We start from the raw sequence: 23550 nt of genomic DNA, 5'->3' as shown, positions 1-23550 counted from the left end.
TGAGGGACTCATTAGGTAAGGGAAATTAGTCATTTATGAGAATTCTCCCTAACAGCGGTTTAGATGAAAGTGCCTGCAATTCACTTACTCTGCGAGCGCAAGTAACCGCAACCAAGAACACCATCTTGAAAGACAATAACCTCAAGAGACAAGAGTGCCAAGGCTCAAACGGAGCACCCATAAGGAATTTCAAAACCAAATTCAGATTCCAAACCGGCACCTGGAAAGGGGACGGCAGGAACACATTAGTGAGGCCTTTAAGAAATTGTGAAACCAAAGGAATCTTAAAGTAAGAACATTCTTCAGATGAGCGCTTGAAGATACGACAGCGCCACCAGGTAAGCTTTAATGGTACCCACTTGAAGGCCCCTGTGGGCCAAAGAAAGTAAGAAAGACAAAACCATGGGAACGGAACACTGAAAAGGATCAACATGTTGTCCGCTGCACCAGTCGCAGAACTTACGCCAATGGCAACGGTACAGGGATTTTGTTGTTGGCCGCCTGGCCGAAAGCAACACCTCCATCACATAATCCGGGAGGTCCCAATTCTTATACCTCAATTTTTCAGATACCAAGCGTGAAGGTTGAGGGTCCTGACCTCTGGATGGAGAACCTGCCCCCCCCTCCTCTTGCGCGCTAGAGCCTATCCTCTCGGTAGGGAAGACGGCATGGAGGGCAGATGGACATTTCTAGAAGGTCCGGGTACCACGCTCTCCTGGCCCAATCCGGAGCAATGAGGTTCATGTGGGATCCGAACCTCCGTAACCTCCTTAACACTTGAGGAATGATGGGGACTGGAGGTAACACATACAGCAATGGGAATGACCAATCCACCACAAATGCGTCTCCTATGGCTCCTCTCAGAGGAAATTCCCTTGAGCAGAATCCCTTGCACTTCTGGTTGGCACTAGTGGCGAAAAGATCCACTTGCGGGGTTCCCCAACGGGCTAAGATCTCCAGAAGGACTTTCTGAGCCAACTCCCACTCGTGAGAGATCGTGTTCTGCCTGCTCTGAGCGTCGGCTGCCGCATTGTCCTCTCCTGCCAGATGTACTGCAAAGAGTGAAATTTCCTGCTGAATTGCCCAGAACCAGAGCTGCATTGCCTCTCTGCACAACGGGAGTGACCCTACCCCCCGGCCCTTTTTTGTTGAGGTAATGCATGGCCACTGTGCTGTCCGTTATGATCAGGATGCTCTTCCCCCGCAAAGACGACAGAAAAGCCTTCAGGGCCAGCCTGATGGCCCTCAGCTCTAACAGGTTTAAGTGGAGTTTGGACTCTGATGGGGACCAACAACCGCTGGCGTGCAAGTCCTTGGCATGAGCTCCCCATCCTGTGAGGGAAGCGTCCGATAAAAAGGTAACACTGGGTCAGAGGACAGACCTTGATCTAAAATGTCCGTTAGATTATCTTGCACAAAATCTTCAGGAGGACTGGACCAGGACACATACTCTGTGACCCTAGCCATGAGCCTCCTGTAGGAAGACTCAGCATGGGTTTATAGTCATAAAGTCGAATTAAATAATGTCGAAAGTCATAAAGTCGAAAAAATAATATCGAAAAAAAAATTTGAATGTCTTTACTACGTTTTTTATTCGAAATGGTGGGGTTTCTCCCCAACCCCCCTTTTATTTTTTTTAACCTTTTTTTTTACATGCGGAACCCAAAAAAAACAAATAAAAAAAGAAGAAAGCATTTGAATTCTTTTTTTTTCAACATTAAGTTTTCGACTTTTTTGTAATTCGACATTATTTTTTCAACATTATGACTGTACACCCTCAGCATGAGCCCCAGGCTCAGGCCTGCCAAATTCCACTTCCGGAGAAGTGTCCAAACCACTGGCACCATGAAGAGTTTGCCCCAACTCTACTTACTGGCTGTCTACTGAAAAGACAGGAGCTACATCAGGCTCAACACGGTCCAGATCGAAGTCTGACCTCTCCTCCTCCTCATATATGTCATCCAGAGGGAGGTAAAAACCCTGCCTCGGGACAGAGGAGGGTCTGTAGTCCACCACCGGCCTCCCAGACTTAGCAGTAGCCTTCCTAGGAGAATCCACAGCATCAGGGACCTCCACCAGTAAATTTCGGGCAAAAATACCCAAAGGTGTCGAAGGCGGCGAAGGCTTCGGCCTCGAGAGCGCCGACGGCTGCGGCGTCAACGTCGAGAACAGCGCCGATGGTCGGAACAAAGGCACAGCTTCGACGTCGGTATCCGACGGACACGGCGTCGATGGAGTCGACGCTGCCCTTGAGCCCTGGCCCGGTTTCCGCTCTCTTGCTGGAGACGAGGACCGAGACCGGGAAGCACGTCTCTTGCGACTATCCTGAGCCTTGTCCGAACAGGACCTCGAAGGTTCCTGATGAGTCGCATCTAGGACCTGAGCCCGAAGGCGTGCGAGCGACGGTACGAGACCATTCCTTGCCGGCTTCGTCAGAAGACGTGGACGGAACTGTGCCCTGTGATTGAAAAATCGCCAAAACCTGCTCCCGAAAACCAGCCAATTCCTCCGGAGTCGAGGACTTGGTCGGACAAGCCACTTTCCTCGCAGCACCATCCTCCGAGGAGGACGGGGAAGGCGACTGGTGACAACGCTGCCTAGAATGCCTGCCGAGAAGAGGACGACGAATGGTGGGAACCACAACGGAACCGAGACCCCCAGGACTCCTCCCGACACGGAGAATCACCCCTCGAGTCATTAGTGGACATCCCCTTGGACTTAGATTTGCGGGACTTTCTGGGTTTAGAACCCCTACCTACCTGAAGATTTCCCTTACGCTCCTGCAAGGCCTTAGGAGTCAGCGACTGGCATTTGGAACAATTGTCGGTTTCAGGACTCTCACCCAAGCACCACAAACAAATGTGATGCGGGTCGGTTATCAACATTTTAGACTTGCAGTGCCAGCAAGTCTTGAAGACAGACCGCCGAGTCAGAGGGGTAGAAGACATCTTCACAAGGTAAAACACGAGGCGCGCAGAGTCTCCGAAGCAAACACGTTTGCGGAAAAAACAGAAATGAGCCTCCGTGCGCCGTGCGTCCTATTTATAACATCCGGTGACATTGCCCTCGACTGAGGCCTTCGAGGGACATCGACCCGATGCCATCGATGCAGGACGCCCTCTGCCGAAAAAGTGTCCGAGCTACACAGCTGTGGACATTACATGACCAACATGTGGAATACGTTGGAGGACACAATCTATTCGAATTAGGCATTTAGGAATACATTAAACATTTTTAGCAAGACAAGCAATAACCTGTAGCAAAAGAACCAACAAAACAATCTAAAGAAAAAGGTCAAGGAGAACATCAAAGTACATAATCCTACCTTGACAAGGTTGACAAGAATGTGGAAATCCCGCACTGCCAAGTTCCAACGAAGAAGCTGCTCAGTTTGAACCTAAACATTGTGAAAACATTGTGTCAATTCAAAATTACTCTCTCGAAGAACTGCACATGACTTTCTACTATCCTCACAGAGCAAACACAAAGAAAAGGCAACATTTTACAAGACAAAGTCAATGACAAACTAAATGAGGCATTGCACAATAAAAGTATAATCTCTGCTTTCCTTCAGTGTCAATATGGCATAGAAAGTACTTACTGGAGAGAAAGTCAACACCAGAGGAATCTATTGTGTTGTAGGTGACCACCACCAGACACCAGAGTCAAATGTAAGTGCCTCTAACGAGACCAAAGGTCACCTACTTCATGGGACACCTACTACACGACATAGCCTTAGAGCGCAGGCCTGTCTGTTAGTAGAGCTTGTGCAGTGGGGCAAAAAGAGCACCTTCGCCTGGGTCTTCCTATGAAACAGCTTGTCCCGTCTCATTGACAAGTGCCTAGTGAGTGCACATCACAAAGGGAAGTCTGGAATTTAACCTTTACAGTTGGTTAGAGCCTTAATTTAAAGCTTTCTGATTTGTTCGAGAGATAGTAGCTAGGCATAGTACAAAGGAAAAGAAAGAACAAAGGCTTCTACTGTGGTTAAGGAGTACATTATAAGTTACTCACCATACTGACTAACGTACTCCTAGTCTATAGTCCCCTTTCCTCCATACTGTATGGGTGTCCCTCGCGAGGGACGGGAGGAAGAATATTTTTCACCAGAAAAAATCATCATCCCCTTTAAATTTAGAGGCGCAGCCCTGGGAGCATGCACTCCTCTGACTCCGCCCACCGGCGCCACTCCTAAGTCCCCTTTGACGCTTTGACAATATTACCATTGCCCAATGACACCAGTTTTGTTAAGGGGAAGAATGGTGGGGTGTATGGAGGAAAGGGGACTATGGACTAGGAGTACGTCAGTCACTACAGTGAGTAACTTATAATTACTCCTACGTCCCGTTGTTAGGCAGAAACCTGTGCAGTTCCCTCTGGTACCACTGCAAAAGATTTAAGACTACAGGTGTTTGGCAGTAAACCCACTTGATAGCAGTCTGTACCACACATATTCACTTGGTAGCTGTGGCTGAGCAGTCAGACTTCCCTCAAGAATAGTTAGGCAGTATACATAGTATTCACAATAGGTCAAAAAAACACAGTAGAACAAGCAAACACTGACCAGAGCTTGGTGTAAAAGAGATATAATTATTTATTTTAAAATCACATCTAATACAACACACTGGCACTAATATCAAGCAGTTCAAAAACACGGTCACTAAAAGATATACACTCCCTTAAAAGAATATTAGACAAGTGTTAAGTAATGCCCCACTTATTTTCAGACAGCGGTGAGCGCTTAACGCAGATGGCACTCTAATAATTCAGTTTAAAAGGGAGAGAAAGGCAGAGCATAAATTGAAACAGATCCCAACATTTTCAAAAGAACACAGCAAGAGAGGAAGGCAGAATAAAACCGTGAAGTTAGAGTTCAGGAAGCCGGATCCACTTTAAGAGGATCAGAACGAAATGTGTCCAAGGTCACACGGTTGAAAAGTGCACAAAAGTCTCGAAAAGTTTCAGAAAGAAGTTGGACCAAAAGAAAGGGACCAGTTAGAGGGTCAAGGCGGCCAGCCCAGTCCAGAAGGTTAAGGGATTATTATTACCTTGTAGCAATCTTTAGAAAGGGAGGCCTGGCGGACATGGTACCTTAAAGTGGTGATAATACTCCAGCGGGGGCAGTTGTTCCTGGCAGCGGGTGCAAGTCGGTGCTTCGTCCGGAGGAAGAGAGGATCTCGTCGGGGAGGAAAGCAGGAGTCCCTTGCACTGCCAGGGAAGAAACCAGCCGCAGAGTTCTCAGTTAAAAGGAGCGGTCCTTTTGTTCGCGGTCCAGTGGTAAGTGGCTATCCGGTTGCCGGGGTGCTTGGCACGGGCAATTCGACCACAAGACGTCCTGGGATGCGAGAAAAAGAAGGTAAACTGGTTGTGCCCACCAGTCAGGGGAAGAAGACTCTCCAGCCGGAAGATCTTCTCTGTCGTCCGGAAGTGGTCAGTCGGTTCCGCAGGGCTCCACCGGTGGTGTCGTCGTAGCTGGTCGGCTCAGCTTCTCCCTCGTCGGATTTTCAGGTCCTGTGGTGACTTCTAAAGTTCCAGTCCCAAAAGCCCTGCTTTTATGCAGCACACCCCCATTCACTCAGCCTAGCTGTCAATCAAACATGCTAAGTGGTGAGCCGGCCGGCTCACCACTTGGGCCAATACCACCAGAGTGCATCTTGGTTACCAAGGTAACTCAGTCCAGGGTGCCTAAACCCCCTCCGACACCCCCTGTGGTACCCAGACAGAGTGGCACCACTTTTGGAGGCTTCTGTGGAGAGGCCCGCCAAAAAGGGGAACAAAGGGCTCGACTTGGGATGGAGTCACAGAAGAGAACACAAACGCCATTTTAGAATAGAGTTCTGGCAAAAAATACCAACCGGCGAATTAATATTAAATAAATAAACCGGCGGTATGTTCGAGGCTATACGAATTAAATAATTAAAGTTGGTAGCCTTGAACAATGGGAAATCCCATAGAGATATATTCGTGGTCGAATATAAAAAGTAGTATCCACTGCCACCAGCCAAAACTCGATCAGGGGGGACGGAGACGTGCCCCCTCGACTAACAGACCCCAGGGCAATCGAATTGCCCCGACCAGTACGTCCACAATATGATGGTTTGTACTGGTTTCTGTTCATAATTTGGGACTAGTAAAGCCAATGGTGACTTTACATGCCTTGGGAGCCAGTAGTCAGTCCCAGGGTATGGAGTCTATGGTGGGGTGTCACTATGACAGCCCTGTGTCACTGCACTGAGGATGCTGTGTAACACACATAGTAAAAACACATGAGACCCTACGGAGTAAAAGACCCCATAGTCCATAAAACACATTAACAGTCAAAGGAACCCCTCAAATCATGTCCAAGAGTGTGAGGAAAAGAGACTCACTCTTGGCAGGAGAAAAAAACAAACTCCAGAAATCCAGCAAAGCTGCTGGGGGACTCACTAGGTTAGGAAATTCAGCCTAAAGAGAGAATTCTCACTAACACTCGCCCCCCCTCAGACTAATGGACAGGAGGATTTAATCCACTCCTGGATGAATCTCATACCTCTAGTCGATGAAATACATCCTAGAGAGACCATCAGCATTTTGGTGGTGACACCCTGACCTGTGCTCAATGGTGAAATCAAACCCTTGCAGGCAGATTGACCATCTCAATAGTTTTGGGTTTTCCCCTTTCATTTGCATTAACCATCTCAAGGGTTGGTGGTCAGTCTGAATGACAAAAGTAGATCCATACAAGTATGGCCTAAACTTCTTCAGAGCCCACACAATAGCAAAACACTCTCGTTCAATGGTTGCCCTACTTGTTTCAGGATCCTTCAGTTTTCTACTGATGAAGCAAATGGGGTGCTCCCTACCTTTCCCATCCAGTTGACTGAGGACTGCACCTATTCCTACATTTGAAGCATCTGTTTGCACATTGAAAGTTTGGTGGTAGTCAGGAGCTCTGAGTACTGGGGCTTGGCAAAGAGCCTTTTTCAGGGTTTCAAAGGCCTGATTGCATTCCTCATTCCACCTAACCTTTTTAGGGAATTTAGGAGAGGAGATGACATTCAGTGGAGAAGCTATGGATCCATAGTTCTCAGTGAAATTCCTGTAATACCCAGTGAGGCCTAAGAAGGCTCTCACCTGAGTCTGAGTAGTAGGTGTTGTCCAATTTCGCACAGCTTCAATCTTACTGGGCAAAGTCCATATTTCTCCACCTCCTACCTCATGTCCAAGGTAGACCACTTTACTCTGTCCAATCTGGCATTTACTCGCCTAAATTCAGCCTAAACAGAGAATTCTCCCTAACACACGTCCCCTCCATACTGTATGGGTGATTACAACTGAATGTAGCCCCAGGGTGGAGAGGTGACCTTCCTAAGAAAACACGTTCCTTAACAATGCCTGAGCAAATGCCACGTCCGCCCTGGAGCTGGCATCCAAGCAGTAGTGCTTGCAGAAGGCCGACGGCTTAGCCTATGTAGCCGCCTTACTGTTGACCTGCCGCGGAACGTGCCTCTGGAAAGCCACAGCCGTGGCCTTGGCTCTGATAGCGTGGGCATGCATATTTGCTGGGAGTGGTATAGGCTGCCCCTCATAAGACTCCTTGATGGCCGCAACCATCCAACTTGCTATGTAGGCCTTCGAAGCACCTCCGATTTGCAGAATCTCTTGGTTCTGTCCAGGTAGAATTTTAAAGTATGCCTGACATCCAGAAAGTGCTGTATGCTCAGTGCTTTGTCCTTTGGGTCCACGAAGAAAGTAGGTAGCACTATCTCAACATTGAGTTGAAACGAGGAGATTACCTTAGGTAAGAATGCAGGATGAGTTCTAAGGACCTCCTTGTCCTTATGAAAGTTAGTATAGGGCTCTGAAGCCACCAGTGCATGGATTTCACTGACTCTGCATGCAGACGTAAAACCCACCAAGAGGGCTGTCTCAATGGTAACCAGCCTGATGTCCGTGGACGCTATTGGCTCAAACGGTTTATGCGCCAAGGTGCCCAAAACGGATCTATGTGATTTTTCCGTCGCAGAAAAGTCAGCGACGGAAAACCTTGCATGAGAAGTGTGCGAACCTCAAAAGGTTTGCACATTTGCCATGCGAACACGCATTGAAACCCCAACTGACCCACACCGCCACCCTTAACACACCCCCTCCCACACATCCAACATACCCAAACCCTACTTAACTTTTCAGACGCTGTGTCCCTGCGGCACTAGTTCCCTTTCACTTCTGTGATCGGGAACCGGCGCCGCAGGGTCCTTTTCTTTCTTTCTTTTCTTCCCGGGAGCTGCAGGGGTTTGCCCTGCAACCCCCGCTCACTATACCACACAGTATACAGTTAGTAGGTAAACGCGGTATGGCTAAAACGAAAAGCACAAAAAAATGGTAAAAAGTAACTGCTGCCACCAGCTAGTCCATTTAGCATACCTCGAGTAACCAAAAATCCTTTGAGTGTTACTCTAGGGCAAACACAAAAGTGTACCCCTTTGTACTGCATTGTAAGATGCATTTTACAATGATAAAAGCTACCACAAGTGATAACAAGTTACTAAAAGAAGTAACAAAGTAACTACACTAAGGGAAACAATGTTTCCCAGTACTGACAGCCTGAAGGACATGCCAGATTCCCCATAACAGATGAGGAAAAGACAGTCTAGTGCGGCTTAAGGATGAACTACACTGTGTTAAGTACAAGTCAGGATCAAAAATAAAAAAACTAAAGGTTTCGGGGTCCATTAAAATGGAAGGAAAAGTGCAGTAAAGAGAAATCTTTCCTAACTAGCACCAGACCTTTCGACTGGGACAAGAGACTGGACTCTGAGGAAGCCAGCGAATCAAGTAAGCGGCCAGCTCTGGAAGGTACCACATCCTCCCCGCACAATTTGGGGCAATCAGAATCATGACAGCCCTAAACGTAATCAACCTCCTGAGAATCTGCGGGATAACAGGGATCAGGGGAAATGTATAATGGAGGTCGAAGACCCACTCCATGAGAAAAAAAGTGTCTCCCAAGGCCCCTCTTCCCTCAAGCAAAACTGCCTGCATTTTGAATTGTCCTTCGTGACAAACAGATCTACAGACACAGTTCCCCACAGAGAGAAGATCTCTGCAATGACCAGTTGCGCTTCTGGCAAAGGTGGCCAAAAGGGTTCAACCGCCATTAGGCTCTCCTTGTCGGTTCACCAAGAAAGATTGTTGGCCTCTGTCCTCAATACACTGCGGACATCCTTCATTTTGCCGAAGTACTATGACCATTGGCCATTCAGAAGCCATTGAAGGGATTGTATTTGCAGCTTGGCCTCTGGTACCAGAAATATGCAGGAGACCAGGAGGCCCAAAAGGCAGAAGAAGGAAGCTGCTGGGAGAGTGCTGGAGTTCTGGAAGAGCGTCACAATCTAACTGATGCTGGTGACTCTTACCTTGGGAGAGAAGGCCCTCCATGCACCAGTATCGAGGACTGCTCCTATGAATTGGTGCCTCTGAGTTGGTGAAGTGTGGGATTTCTGGAAGCTCAGGGAGGAGCCAAAGCTGTGGAGCAGGGAACAGGTGTCCAAGAGCTCCCACGATACCTGCTCTGAAGACCTTCCTTGGATCAACCAGTCGCCCAGGTAAGGAAACACATGGACGCCGGAACTCCTGAGATGAACTGCTACTACTGCCATCAGCCTGGGGAGAAACCTTGGAGCGGAGTTTAGGCCCAAGGGGAGAACTTTGAACTGAGAAGAAGTGTCCACTCTGAAGAAACTCAGGAATCGCCTGTGCCTATGATGGATTGGCATGTGGAAATAGGTGTCCTGAAGGATCAACGACAACAGCCAGTCATGGAATTGCAGAGCCTGGAGAATTGTTCTAAATGTCACCATCCTGAACTTGTCCTTTCCCAGGAATTTGTTCAAAGCCCTGAGGTCCAGGATGGGACGGAGTCATCCCCCTTTCTTGGGCACCTGAAAGTAGGAGCAGAACCTGTCGATCCTCTTTCCTCAACTGGTACCTCCTCCACTGCAACCATTCGAAACTACGGTTTTCAGCTGTTACTGGAACTCGTTATGGTTGCTGAGGTAGAAGAGGATGTCTGTCCGGAAGTCTCCTGAAGAAGGGTAGACAGTATTGACAGTTGACAAGCTGACAGGCCCAGGCATCGAAGTAACCTCCTTTCACCTGTTGCAGTGCTCAGAAACCCTCCCTCCAACTGGTGAAGCATGTAGAGAGAATTCAAAGCAGCTTAGCAGGCGTTGCCGCCCCTGATGAAGCCAACGTCGCCTGCCCCTTGCAGGTCCCTCTGCTCCTGCGGGACATGAGAATCGCCTCTGGCCCTACTTCGCCTAGGAAAGTAGTAACTTCCTTGCAAAAGGGGCATAGTGCCTGAAGCCCCTGCATCTGGAACCAACAAAAAAAAAAAAGATTGTTTGGCAGGGTGCTGGAACGACAGGCCCAAAGACTTCGTAGCTAGCTTCAAACTCCTTGAAGCGCCCCAAGAACACATCAGCCTCAGCCTGAAGAGTTGCTCACCGTTCAAGCTCATGTCAAGCACTTTCACTTGCACATTCAGGGGAAACCCTGAATTGTAAAGGTATGCCGCCTTTCGGAGCACTGTTGATGTTCCCATCGAGGGACTGACACAGTCTGCAGATTCGAGACTTACCTGGAATGCTTTGCACACCACCCCCTTGCTGTCATTGACCATTTCGATTAACCCATCTCATGTCTCCCCAGCTGGATCCTTTGCGATCATCCTCCAGAGTACATGCAAGTGCTTGCCAAATGCACGGGTAGCATTGATGGCCTTTAGCACATACTCTCAGATGCAAAGACCTTTTTGCGAGCGCATCAGCATTTTTTGATGCCCTGTCCGTCCAGCTCACCGTGGCTGTCTGGAGCAACAGACCCCAGGGGGTTGGATGGGTAGTCAGAAAGGTTAAATCGCTTATAGCCGGCTTTTATTTTTTTGTTTTGTTTGGTTGGCAATGACCACTGTCATTGAGCAAGGACGCTGCCACAACGTGCCAATCAAGTCTGAAATCTTGTCCAAGATGTCCATCAGGTTGAAGGATTATAAGGTCTAGGCTGGGGTGCCCAGGCTAAGAACCCCTACTACGCTCTCAACGTCTTCCTTTATTGCGCGTTCAGGTGGGTGTCGGGAGACGCATGCTGCATGTCAAGATCGGGTGACGTGCCCAGCCAGTTGGCATTGTGTAGTCCCTCAGCCAAATCAACAGATCAGCCTGGTCCGTGAGCAAATACGGCATGTGCTGAACTTGTACACCCCTATGGGCTCCATAACGAAAGGGACCAGTCCCCCCCATCATAGAAGATGGTCCTCCTGGATTTGAAGAACCGCAACATAGACTCTGGCAAAAAACTCTGGTCCATCGTCAACGTTACAGCCCTGACTGCCTCTTATAGCTGACGTCTCGAGGGCCGCCGGGGTCAGCATTCTTGATCATTGATGTCGTGCTCGAGGGCATTAGACCTGACTTAAGTCACCAGGGCACTGGAACCTCTGGGCGCAACCAGTGCTTTCGCTGTCTGCAGCATCAAAGCCAGAGCTGGCCTTGCTACGGCCTTCTTGAATAGCTGGAGCATTGGATGTTTAAACTCCTCCCACTCCTCCTTCGGGGGTCTCCTTACTCGGTTTCGATTTACACCTTTCCTCCAAAGAAATGGAGTCACACCTTTGTTTGAGGTTACTTTTCTTTCTGTGGGAGTATAAGTAGGATGAATGGTAGGACTCGCTCCAAGAGTGAATTTCCGTTTCACTTTTTTGCAATGCCCGTCTTCCTTATCAGGCATGAATCCTATCGTGCAGGCGCCCGAAGACTTGTCAACAGATTGGGCTGTGGATTTAGAAGGGGGCCTCCTAAGTGCCAACTTTGCCAAGCACTCCCTGAGCACCTTCGGATGCATGAGTGTGGGGGGGTGCGGCGGAACAGTGACGATGTATATGTATACTGATATATGTATACATCATATATATATATATATATATGATATATTACATGGCCACGCTAGTGGCCATGTAGTTATGGTTAAGTTGGTGTTTCCATAGGAAGAGCACTTTTTGGGCGGCTTGTAACTTGGCTCTCCCTGGACGAATCCTCACCAAACTTTGCAAAAAAAGTATTTGTGTCACTCTGAATATTTTTGCAAAGTATGGTGAGGATTCGTCCAGGGGGGGCAAAGTTATAGGGGTGGTCCCAAAACTTTTTTTTTCCTATAGACATAATGGGAAAAAACTTTGCTCACGCCTACAGCCCAAACCGCTGGACGGATTTACATCAAATTTGCGGCAGGAGCGGCGGCTTGGTCCCGAAAGCGTGCTTTGCTTTATTTGGTGTAAATCCGTCAAGTAGTTTTTTAAAAAATGACAAAAATGTAAGTGAAAAAAATTAGTGATATCTGTGTTCGCTTTGCGGACACACTTCCCTGTTCGCTCCGCGGACAGGAGAGTGATTGGGCAAGCAGCTTGCGTGATGTCCGTGGACATCTGACGTGCTCTCTCATTGGATGCGGTGAAAGCGTGCAGTGCGTCTGGCTTCAGAGACGCCCGCCATCTTTGTTCCTCGCCGCCTGCACAGTAAGTCTTGTGTCTGTCTCTTGTTCTTCCAAACCCGCTTATGCCCCGTGTGTCCTTCTTGTCCCTCCCACCCCCACTCATGCTCCCCTGTTCCTCCAGATCCCCGCTCACGCCATAGGCACACGGTGGCCAGCGGAGGGCCGAGGAGCGGGACCTGCCGCCTGCACACGAACGCCGTGTGTCTCTCTCCCTCCCCCCCATCCCCGCTCATGCCCCGTGTGTCTCTCTCCCCCCCACCCCCGCTCATGCCCCGTGTCTATCCCCCTCCCGCCCACTCCCCGCTCATGCCCCGTGTGTCTCTCTCCCATTCCCCCCGCTCATGCCCCGTGTGTCTCTCTCCCATTCCCCCCCACCCCCGCCCAGTGTGTCTCTCTCCCTCCCCCCCACCCCCGCTCATGCCCAGTGTGTCTCTCTCCCCCCCCACCCTGGCTTATGCCCCGTGTGTCTCTCCCCCTCCCGCCCACCCCTGCGTGTCTCTCTCCCCTTCCCCCACCCCCCGGTCATGCCCCGTGTGTCTCTCCCCTTCCCCCCACCCCCCGCTCATGCCCCGTGTGGCTCTCCCCCTCCCGCTCATGCCCCGTGTGTCTCTCCCCCTCCCGCCCCGCGCTCATGCCCTGTGCGTTTCTCCCCTTCCCCCCACCCCTGCCCCGTGTGTCTCTCTCCCTCCCCTCCACCCCCGCTCATGCCCCGTGTCTCTCTCCCCTTCCCCCCACCCCACGCTCATGCCTCGTGTGTCTATCTCCCCCCCACCGCTCATGTCCCGTGTGTGCCCTGTACCCCCGCTCATGCCCCGTGTTCCACCCCACCCCCCGCTCATACCCTGTGTCTCCCTCATGTTCCTTCCCACCCGCTGCTCATGCCCCGTGTCTCTCTCGTGTTTCCCCCCCCCGCTCATGCTCATGCCCCGTGTCTCCCTCGTGTTCCTCCCCACCCCCCGCTCATACCCTGTGTTTCCTTCCTTTTCCCCCCCACCCCCTGCTCATGCCCCGTTTGTACCCTGTTCCCTCTCACCCCCCGCTCATGCCCATGTGTCTCCCCTGTTCCCCCCCACCACCCGCTCATGCCCTGTTGTGTTCTTTATACACCCCGCCTTCCCTTTCCATGGTGGCCATCTTGGTAAAAGATTTTCCTGCGGCGTCCCAGTGTAGGAAGGAAAATCTTTTTGTTTTTTTTACCACCCAGCGTTCCCACTTTGAGGACATAAGATGTTAGTGGTCTTCATCTATTGAAAAGGATGTTATGGTGACGTTGCACTAATAAAAACCTTTAAAATTTAGTTAAAAAAAATGTTACAGGGACGTTATGGTTAAGTTGCGCTACTAAAAGCCTATGAAATTCAATGAAAAAACTTTGTCAAAAGGGACGTTATGGTTCCAAGTAAAACCGAAAAACCCTTGAAATTCGCCAGTTATGGTAAGCTAAGCAACCATAACTCGTGCCACCACAGTGCACTGCTAAGACTAACACCGAGGAGATCAAAGATGACATCACAAATGCTTTCCATTTTACTGCCCAGGCAGATTTCGATGGGAAAAGTAACTGCAATCTATCGGGTAGTCATTCAAGGAAAAGTTTCTATGTCTTCTATTTTTCTAATTAGATGGAGATGAAGATGAGGAAGAATGATTGGAATCGTTGCTTGAGCAAGATCTCTTCGAAGCATTCCCTGATACTGATTCCCTAATCGTGCCGCCCGGACACAGTCAAGTGCGTCACTGTTATATGCACCTTGCATCCCCCTGCCCAGAGGTTACATGCCTCTCCTCCGTTCTACAGAGTAAGCCCCTGTCACCCTTACCGCCTCCAACATGGTTCCTCCCTCCCCTTCGCTTGCCCCCTGTTAGGGAGAATTCTCATTCTACGGCTAATTTCCCTTACCTAGTAAGTCCCCCAGCAGCTTTGCTGGATTTCTGGAGTTTATTTTTTCCACTTGGTAAGAGTGTGAGCTTTTCCCCCACTCTTACCTGTGTTTTGCCATGTGTATTTCATCTATTTTTGTGATTGTGGACTCTGGAGTACACCACTTCAGTAGCCCCACTCTTTTGTGTGTTACACAGCACCTTCAGTGCAGTGACACAGGGTTGTCTTTTAGACTTCCCACCGACTCCATTTCTGGGGCCGACTACTGTGCCCCAGAAAAGGGTAAAGTTGCCATTAACTTTACATAGTCATTTAACCACTGATCTAGTACACCCCATATTACATGGAGTATTGGAAAGGGTCAATTCTTAGCCCTTTTTATCTGTACCTCTTGGAGCATTGTTTCGCTCCCTTAACATTAAGACTTGGCTGGTGGCAGTGGTGTCTACCCTAATATTCCTACCGCGGTTATATTACATAACGTGGTATTGTTTTAGGCTATTTTAGTGGCCTTGAACTTTAAACTCGCTAGCCCAAATACTTTTTATTTCGGCTCCGGTTGGGTTTAATCGCCATTTCTTTTTGTTAACATCCTTCTTGGGTCTTTCTTTGCGGGGCAAACCAGGTTTGCCTCCTTTGTTCTCCGACCTTTGGCGGGCTTCTGACCAGAAGCCCTCCTTTGGCGTCTGGGTGTCTAGGTGGGCTGAATGTGAGGGAGGGGTGTAGTCACCTCCTGCACAGGGTCTCCTTGGAGACCCGAGTCGCACTTTGTATTGATTGGCTAAGGTGGTTGTCCGGGCTGGACAACCCCCCTGTTGAGTGATTGACAGCCAGGCTGCGTGAATGGGGGATTTTGGCATAAAAGGCAGGACTCTCGGGCTAGAAGTCAGAGTCGCCACTGGAACTGCTAGGAACCAAAGAAAAGCGGAGAAGAGGACGGCTGCTGCAACCCCGAGTCCCGGTGAAGCCCTGCTGCAGTCCTGAGCTATCTACCCTTCAATGACAAGAGAAGATCCAGTCCGGAGTCTTCTTCCCTTGAGCCTGGTGGGATCAACCAGCTTGTCTTTTCTTCAGTCAGAGAATCCTCTCCTGGGTCGAAATCCCTGCTGTGCTGTAGTGGTCCGGATAGCCATCAGAAGAGCCCTCTCCTGATTTAAAGGAGCGCACCTTTTATTCATCGTCTTTTTCGCTGCTGCTGGCCTCAACCCTGGGTAGTGCACATCGCTCCAGACGTCGTGAGTCGGCAGGAACTACCAGGAACAACTGCCGTGGCATCAGCTTTTCTCCAACGGAATAAGGTACTGTGCACACTTGGTCATTCTCTCCGTCTGACCAGCTGGAATCGGGGTGAACCATTTTCCTCCACGAAGATTTGATCTTTCTTCCCTCCTTCTTATAACTTTTCCTTCCCTTTGACAATCTTTACGAACTCTTGGCATCTCGAATCTCGAACTGTTCAACGTGTGATCCTCAGCAACTGAGCATCTGCTTCATTGACACTGGCGCAGGCCTATTGACTTTAATCTGTATCTTTGGATAAGTCCTCGAGTCTCCTTGCCTTGAAAAAATATTGCCTTTGATTTTTATTTACTTTTCCCTTGTTTGAAATTCTTAAGTACAAAGTGTGTTTTAACTTCGTGAGCATTTCTATCCGCGGGTACGCGTTAGTAACGCGTTAGTATCGCAACACCGGTCTGTCAAATCCTAATGTACTTACCTTAAATTTTCTGGCACAAGTGGAATTGGTTGTGTGTCGTGTATTTTACGTGTGGTTACGAATTTATAGAAGTGAAGTGTTTTATAACAGATGGTTTAAAAATAAATGTACTTGTATTTTTTACCTGAAACCTTGAGTCAGTGTTTGCTTGAGTCACAGTAATTGTGGTCCTTTGTGTAATCTCTGCTACTGCTCATTTACTCTTGAGCTAAGTCTGGCTGCTCCGCTACTGCTATCACTTTAACAGTGTAGTACAGGCTTGTACCAAATGTGAACTTTGTATTACCACTTGTAATCTTAATTGTGTTTAGTGGTCCCTAAGGGCACTGCACGGAATTCTGCCTAACACCCCCGCATCAGGCTTTCGCTATGCCACAGCCCTGCAGAATCTCCGTCCACATACTTCCAAAAATGCACTTTGCAACAGAAAAGATCAACAATCCTCGCAAGGCCGGCACCCCACATATTGCTAATCGCCACTGGCTGGCAAATACTGTAAACACCAGACTACCCAGCAGAATACATCCTACATGCGCACAGTCATCAGAGCATTCCAAGCCTGAATACCTTCAGACAGCCTAGAGGTGAACACCCTCTCCACTCCCTTACCAGACAGGCACCATCTGCATTCACAACAGTACCATGCCCTCTCCCAGTTGAGACATTAACACGCTCTGCTCCCCGGCACTAGCTAACTGGACCCTCCATCACCACACCACTAACCTATCTATCTATATGTCTGTTTGTATAGCGCTGTTTGCCCGTAGGCCTCAGGGCGCTCACATGGATAGACACAGAAAAACAAAGCAGAAAGATTCTAGCGTTCAAAAAAAGGTGTTAAGAGTAGGATGGCTAGGCTGTCCCTTCGTCAAACAACCATGTTAACCAAGGTATCAACCCTACGGCAGTAAAACATGCCCACAAAAGACCTCTACAAGGAACATTCGCCTAGGAGAATGATGCCTTGCATGTCTAACCACCACTACCCTCAGCCCCACCACCCTTCCACCAAATACCCTTCTAAGGAACTCCTGATTAAGCGATCGTACCACTATCACCACCAAAAAAACAAATCACAAAGAAGAATGCTCTAATCATCTTCACAAACCCACTCCCTTCACGATGTGCTTTAATCAATGCGAGATCCATTCCGGCACATGAAACAGATATCCCCAACCTCATCATTATCAGTAACCTAGACATCCTAGCTATTACCGAGACATGGGTACATGCAGCCTCTGGCCCTGCCTTATCAATTGCCCTTTCGCCCGGTTATACAATCTACCGTGCAGATAGAATAAACGCCAATGGTTGAGGGGTGGCACTGATCGCTAAGGACACCCTACCCATTAGAAAACTGAACTCCTCCCTCCCGGACAATAGTGACATACTATCCATGAAAATAAAACTGTCCGATTCCGCCTCCATCACCCTTCACACCATTTACCGACCAACAGGCCCATCCTTGACCTTCGAAGAGAACCTCCTTCACTATCTGAGTGCTTACATCACCTTGTCTTCCAGAACTATCCTCATGGGAGACTTCAATCTAGGCCTGAACGTCCCAGATGACCTAGCAGCCCTATCACTGTCTAACGCGCTCAGCGCCCTTGGCTTCCATCACTGTGTCAACACCCCCACTCACAATAAAGTTAGGACTCTTGACTGGATCGCCGACCGTAATTCCCAGGCATCTCTCCTCTCTAACAACCCATGTCCATGGTCAAACCACAACATCGTCCAATTCTGTATTGCGAAGGTCACCCAATCATCACCCTTCCTCACCCCATTGCCTGCCATCCACGCCCGCAGCTCAAAAAACCTCACAACTGAACCCTTAACCCTCCTGCTAAGCTCACTCCTACCCAATCCCCCCTTCCCCAATGACCCGATCACGCTTACCAACCTATACATGGAAACATTAACCACAGCCCTACATAACATAGCTCCACTAATGCCCCGTAAACTAAAACCATCTGCGCATAGAAACTCCTGGTTCGCCCCTGAACTCCTAACAATTCGCACTAACAAGTGGACAGCTGAAGCCAACTGGAAAAAACCTCCATCTGAGGCCAGCAAGCCCCTGTTCACAACAGCCACTAATCTATACAAGAAAACCATCATCGCTGCCAAATCTTCTACCTACAATGCCCGTATTGTAAATGCCAATTCTAACACCCGTGAGATCTTCATAATTGTCAGAGAATTAGAAACTCCCACCACCTTAACTAAAGACGCCATATGGTGTTCAGATATCCAAAACACCATGCTCTCCAAAATTAAAACCTTGCAAAAGAAAATTGTCACCAAACAAACTATGATCCAACCCTCTCCAAGTCCCTCGACAGACCCCTCCTCGTCTACTGACACCCGCCATGCCCTTCAGTTGTTTCACTTCACTAATGTCTCAGAAAACAATGTCAAAGCCATCCTTGAAGGTCTCAAGCCTTCTCCCTGCAAAGGCGACATCTGTCCTCCAAGTGTCATAAAGACTGCTCAGACCACCTAACCCCACTCATTACCGCCTTTATCAACTCCTCCTTCTCCACTGGACGAGTCCCCACCAGCCTCAAAGCAGCCTGGGTTTTCCCTCTCATCAGAAAACGTCCATTAGACCCAGCAATCCCAGCCACAACAGTTCCCTTCTTATTCAAAACGTCCTACTCCAAACCATCGACAGAGCAGCCTACTTACAAATTCAAAGGCACCTTGATGCCAACCAAATCTTGGGCGTGCGCCAATTAGGTTTTCCCCTATGCCATGGGACCGAATCAGCCCTCATTGACCTAAAAATCAAAATTGATGAAATAAGGGATGAAGGTAAGCCTGCCCTGCTACTTCTCCTAGACCTCTCAGCTGCGTTCGACCTAGTCGACCACACAACCCTAGGTCAGCACCTATCTACCTCTGCCAACTTCTCTCCAGTGGCCGCAGCATGGATATCCTCATTCCTAGGGAACATATCCATGCAAGTATTTCCAGAGAATGCCAGCGCTCCACCAGCACCCATCTTCTGCGGTGTCACCCACTCTATACAATATATTCACTAAACCACTATTCACACTCCTTGACTCCATTGGCATATCCTATACATACTATGACGATGACACACAGATTTGACTCCCCGCCCCCTCTCTGGAAACTTCCAAGAAGACTCTACACCTCCCTCAACTCGGTATACTTGACAATCCAATCCTGCATGGCCACGCACCGACTATGCCTTAGTGATGAGAAGACTGTGCTTCTCATAATAGGCTACCCATCAGTAATAAAAAAACAAAGCCCCCAATACTCATCCCTTCACCATCAACAAAGTACCAATCCCAGTCTCCCTGCCAGTGAAGACACTGGGTGTATATCTAGATGCCTCACTATCTCTATCACGACAAGTGAGCGCCATAGCCTCCAGCGCCGCCTACACAACCAAACTAATCAATGCTGCCAGACCTTTCCTCTCCACAGACAGCTGCATGACCATAGCCCACTCCACTGTAGGAGCTAGACTTGACTACTGCAATGCCCTTTTCGCAGGTACCACAGATGCCAATATTTGAAAAATGCGGGTAATTCAAAATCACGCTCACAGAGCTACGCTCAACAGCCCCAAAGCTGACCACATCAGTGCAGCAAGAAAACGTACCCACTTGCGCCCGATTCATGAACAAATTATCTTCAAAACCCTACCTATCACACATAGATGCCTTTCCAAAGCTGCCCCCCCCTACTCAACCCAATAAAATCAACAAAGTAACCTCTGTCAGACCAACCAGAGTAGCCTACACCCACTGCATCACCCAACCCAAATTCAAACGACAATAAACTGCAGGTTCTAGTTTCCCTAAATTTGCTGCCAAGCAGTGGAACCTACTCCCGCCCACCCTCTGAGCTGAACAATCTTATTGGACCTTCAGGAAAGCGCTAAAGACTTTTCTGTTCACTAAACTCTGACTCCCACTGCCACCTCGTTCTGAGCCTGTAAAACAAACAATGAATGTCAATCACTACCACCATGTTCCTGTATTGATCACAGGTACTACCTGCTTTTTTTTTGTGTCCGTTATCGAGACACCAGTGGTAGATCCTGTGAGAGTTGATGTGACATTTTGGTATTGCAGAACTCATACCTTTTGGAACCCAAGAGTTTCGGGTCGACATGTAAAATAACTGTTGCAAGAAGCATGCTCAGCCCTGTGAGCTACTTAAGCCGATACCGATGTTGCAGCACAGCCTCAAGGAAGGCCCCCTACGAGGGACTGCGATGCCAATGTCCGAGAGCACCCCAGCTGTCAACATTATTTTCAGAGATCTTGTAAAGCAGTAAGAATATATTTAAGATGAGGAATCTCTGGGAGAACACAGTCCATTAGAAATTGAAAACACTAGGGGCCAGAGTATGTGTTTGGCGGCAATGGAATAACAACCGGTAATTACCACACCGCCAAACGCAGTTTCACTTTTGAAACTCTAATTTCTGCATACTTACCGACACACAAACATTAATTACCACATGCAGTAGTTAAAGGACCCAATTGAAACCCATTGGACCTTTCTGAGCTCCCAGTAAATACGTTTAGCAATATTACCAGAGTAATATTGCTAAACCCTTAAACAGGCCCTTCAGTGATGCTACTGAAGACACAGATGGCGCCTGTGCCCCTTAGTAGGAGGGAAAAGGGGGCATGTGCAGCTTCTTATAAGGGAATAGTTTCTTACCTGTAACTCCATTTCTCCAGCATTGGTATCTTTCATGGATTCACATGCTTAGAATATTCCCCGTCGTCAGACTGGGACCCCTCGGTACACATATATAGCCTTTTTCAAAGGAAAGCTTTCGACACTTTTGTGTCCTATCTATGTCCTTCTAGGACCCGCCTACGCATGCTCCGCAGGCCGTGCTAGTATAAGAGGCCCGCCCCCGCGGCTCCCCTTCAGATTTCGGCCCCTCCAAAGTAGGAAGGGTTAAATTTATCACATACATTACCTACGGGGAGGTTGGCGGGCGCATGTGAATCCATGAAAGATACCAATGCTGGAGAAATGGAGTTACAGGTAAGAAACTATTCCCTTCTCCAGCATTGGATCTTTCATGGATTCACATGCTTAGAATAGATTGTATAGCAGTAACGCTTGAGACGGCGGTGAGAATGTAATGTAACAATATATATCCTCACCCTACTACACAATGCATATCTCCCGTAGGGATAAGTTAAGTCATATAACATTGCCCACATAAAGGATATCGCCCTTAAGAGGGTAGATAACTGAATCTCCACAGGGAAGAGCTTACCTTACTGAAACAAATGGCGCAGGACAGCTCTTCCCATCTGCACCTCATCTGCATGCTGCCTGGCAAGGCAGTAGTGGCGGGTAAACGTGTGGGGCACTGACCATGCCGCCGCTTGGCATATGTCCGTCAGCGGAATCCCAGCCCATAACGCTGTTGAGGAGGACATCGACCTTGTAGAATGAGCTCTAGGATGTCTTTGCACTGGTCTTCCGGCCATAGAGTGACAAAAAGCAATCGTCGACGAGACCCATCTAGCCAGTCCCTGTTTAGAGATTGCTTTTCCTCTCGTCGACGGACCATATGCGACGAACAGTTGCCGAGTAGCCCTGATGTCTTGTGTATGATGTAGGTAAAATTTCAGGGCCCTTTTAACGTCCAGGGTATGAAGAGATTTTTCTGCTGCCGATGATGGAGTGGCGAAGAAAGTAGGCAGAACCACGGATGAGTGTTTGTGGTATACCGTCAGAACCTTCGGGACGAACATAGGGTTAGTTGCCAGGACTACCTTGTCCTTAAAGAATGTTAGGTAGGGCGGGTCCACGACCAGCGCTTGTAGTTCCGAGATACGTCTGGCTGATGTGATAGCTATCAGGAATGCCAACTTCCACGAAATGAATTTTATGTCGGACGTGGCCATAGGCTCGAAAGGCGGTTTCATTAAGCCTGCCAATTGTGTTGAGGCTCCACGTCGGGGGAAAACGTTTCACCGGGGGAAAGGCTCGAAATAAACCCCGCATGAAGTGTTTTACCAGTCTGTCACTGAATAGAGGAGACGACTGCCTCTTCCATGTGAACCTCGAGATGGCTGCCAGGTGTACCTTTATCGACGAGGGGGACAATCCCTTTTCTGCCAAGAGGAGCAGGTAAGGTAGAACTTGTTCCGGCGTCACCAACAATGGTTGTAGGCCCCGTTGTCCTCTACACCATTCACAGAATCTCGCCACTTATAGGAGTAAGATTTGTTAGTAGAAGGGGCTCTAGCCGCCTGTAGAATTTTTTGGCAATCCTCTGAAATGTCTAAGGCGCCGAACTCCGAGAAGTCAGGAGCCAGGACGTAAGGTTGAGACTGTCCGGGTCGTGATGCCACACTGTGCCTCTGTCCTGGGATAGAAGGTACGGGACTTTCAGAAACGCTATGGGATGTTCCAGCGATAGATGGAGGAGGTCTGAGAACCACGGTTGCCTCGGCCAGTATGGTGTCACTAGAATCACCCGGCAATTGTATCTGCATATCCACTGTATTGTTTTCCGTATGGGGGAAACGGGGGGAAAGCATAGAGGAAAATGTCCGTCCATGGGAAGGAGAACGCCTCACCCACCGATCCCTCTTGGGGCCATCTGCTTGCAAATTGCTCGCATTTCTTGTTGTCTTTGGTCGCGAAGGCGTCCAGAGGGGGGTGACCCCATTTCTGGAACACTTTCCTCAAGTGACCCGTGTCCACTTCCCACTCGTGTATCTGGGCCATGCTTCTGCTGCGGGAGTCGGCTTGGCCGTTCCTCACTCCTGGAAGGTGATGAGCCACGAGGGAAATTTCGTGTTTCGATGCCCAATGCCATGTTTTCTGGGCTTCTATGGAAAGAGTCCTCGATCGTGTCCCTCCTTGTTTCCTCAGATAAAACATGGCTGTTGTATTGTCGGTCAGTATTCGCACTCGCAAACTCTTGATGTGTGGTAGGAACGCCTTCAAAGCCCATCGCACCGCTCTGAGTTCCAGTACGTTTATGTGTAGGAGTGACTCCGTTGGAGACCAGCGACCTTGCGTTTGGAGAGCACCCATGTGCGCTCCCCATCCGGTTAGGGACGCATCCGTAACTATGGTGCTCTGAAACTCAGGCTCCTGTAGGGGCACACCATTGCTCAGATTGTGGGAACTCTGCCACCACTGGAGGGTCCGACGTAGCTTGTCGTCGTCGACGGTTATCCTGTCCGACCACGATCCCTGAGCCTGTGTCCATCGGTCCGCGAGGAATTCTTGGACTGGCCTCATGAATAGTCGACAGTTTCTCACCAGATGGATGCAGGATGCCATGGCCCCCAGGACCGAAACATACTTTCTCACTGAGATCCTGGTGTTCTGCCGTAGCCGGGCCGCTTGTTGAATGAGTCTTGAGGTCCTGTCGAGGGAAGGTTTCACC

The 23550-nt window shown here is 49.0% G+C and overlaps 1 protein-coding gene across 5 annotated transcripts in view; it reads right to left on the bottom strand.

Annotated features, from left to right (window-relative positions):
• FANCD2 (FA complementation group D2) overlaps window positions 1–23550 on the bottom strand; it is a 2923540-nt gene that overhangs the window by 330815 nt on the left and 2569175 nt on the right. For all 5 annotated transcript variants that reach the window (XM_069644087.1, XM_069644091.1, XM_069644090.1 and 2 more), the window contains one exon: window positions 3326–3397. In XM_069644087.1, the coding sequence (XP_069500188.1) occupies window positions 3326–3397 (72 nt within the window). The remainder of the gene's footprint in view (window positions 1–3325; window positions 3398–23550) is intronic.

The sequence above is a fragment of the Ambystoma mexicanum genome, chromosome 2p (assembly GCF_040938575.1).
Source record: "Ambystoma mexicanum isolate Mex_15411 chromosome 2p, UKY_AmexF1_1, whole genome shotgun sequence".
NCBI lineage: Eukaryota > Metazoa > Chordata > Amphibia > Caudata > Ambystomatidae > Ambystoma > Ambystoma mexicanum.
Note: the sequence above shows the minus strand (reverse complement) of the source record. Positions and strands in the feature narration are given on the sequence as shown.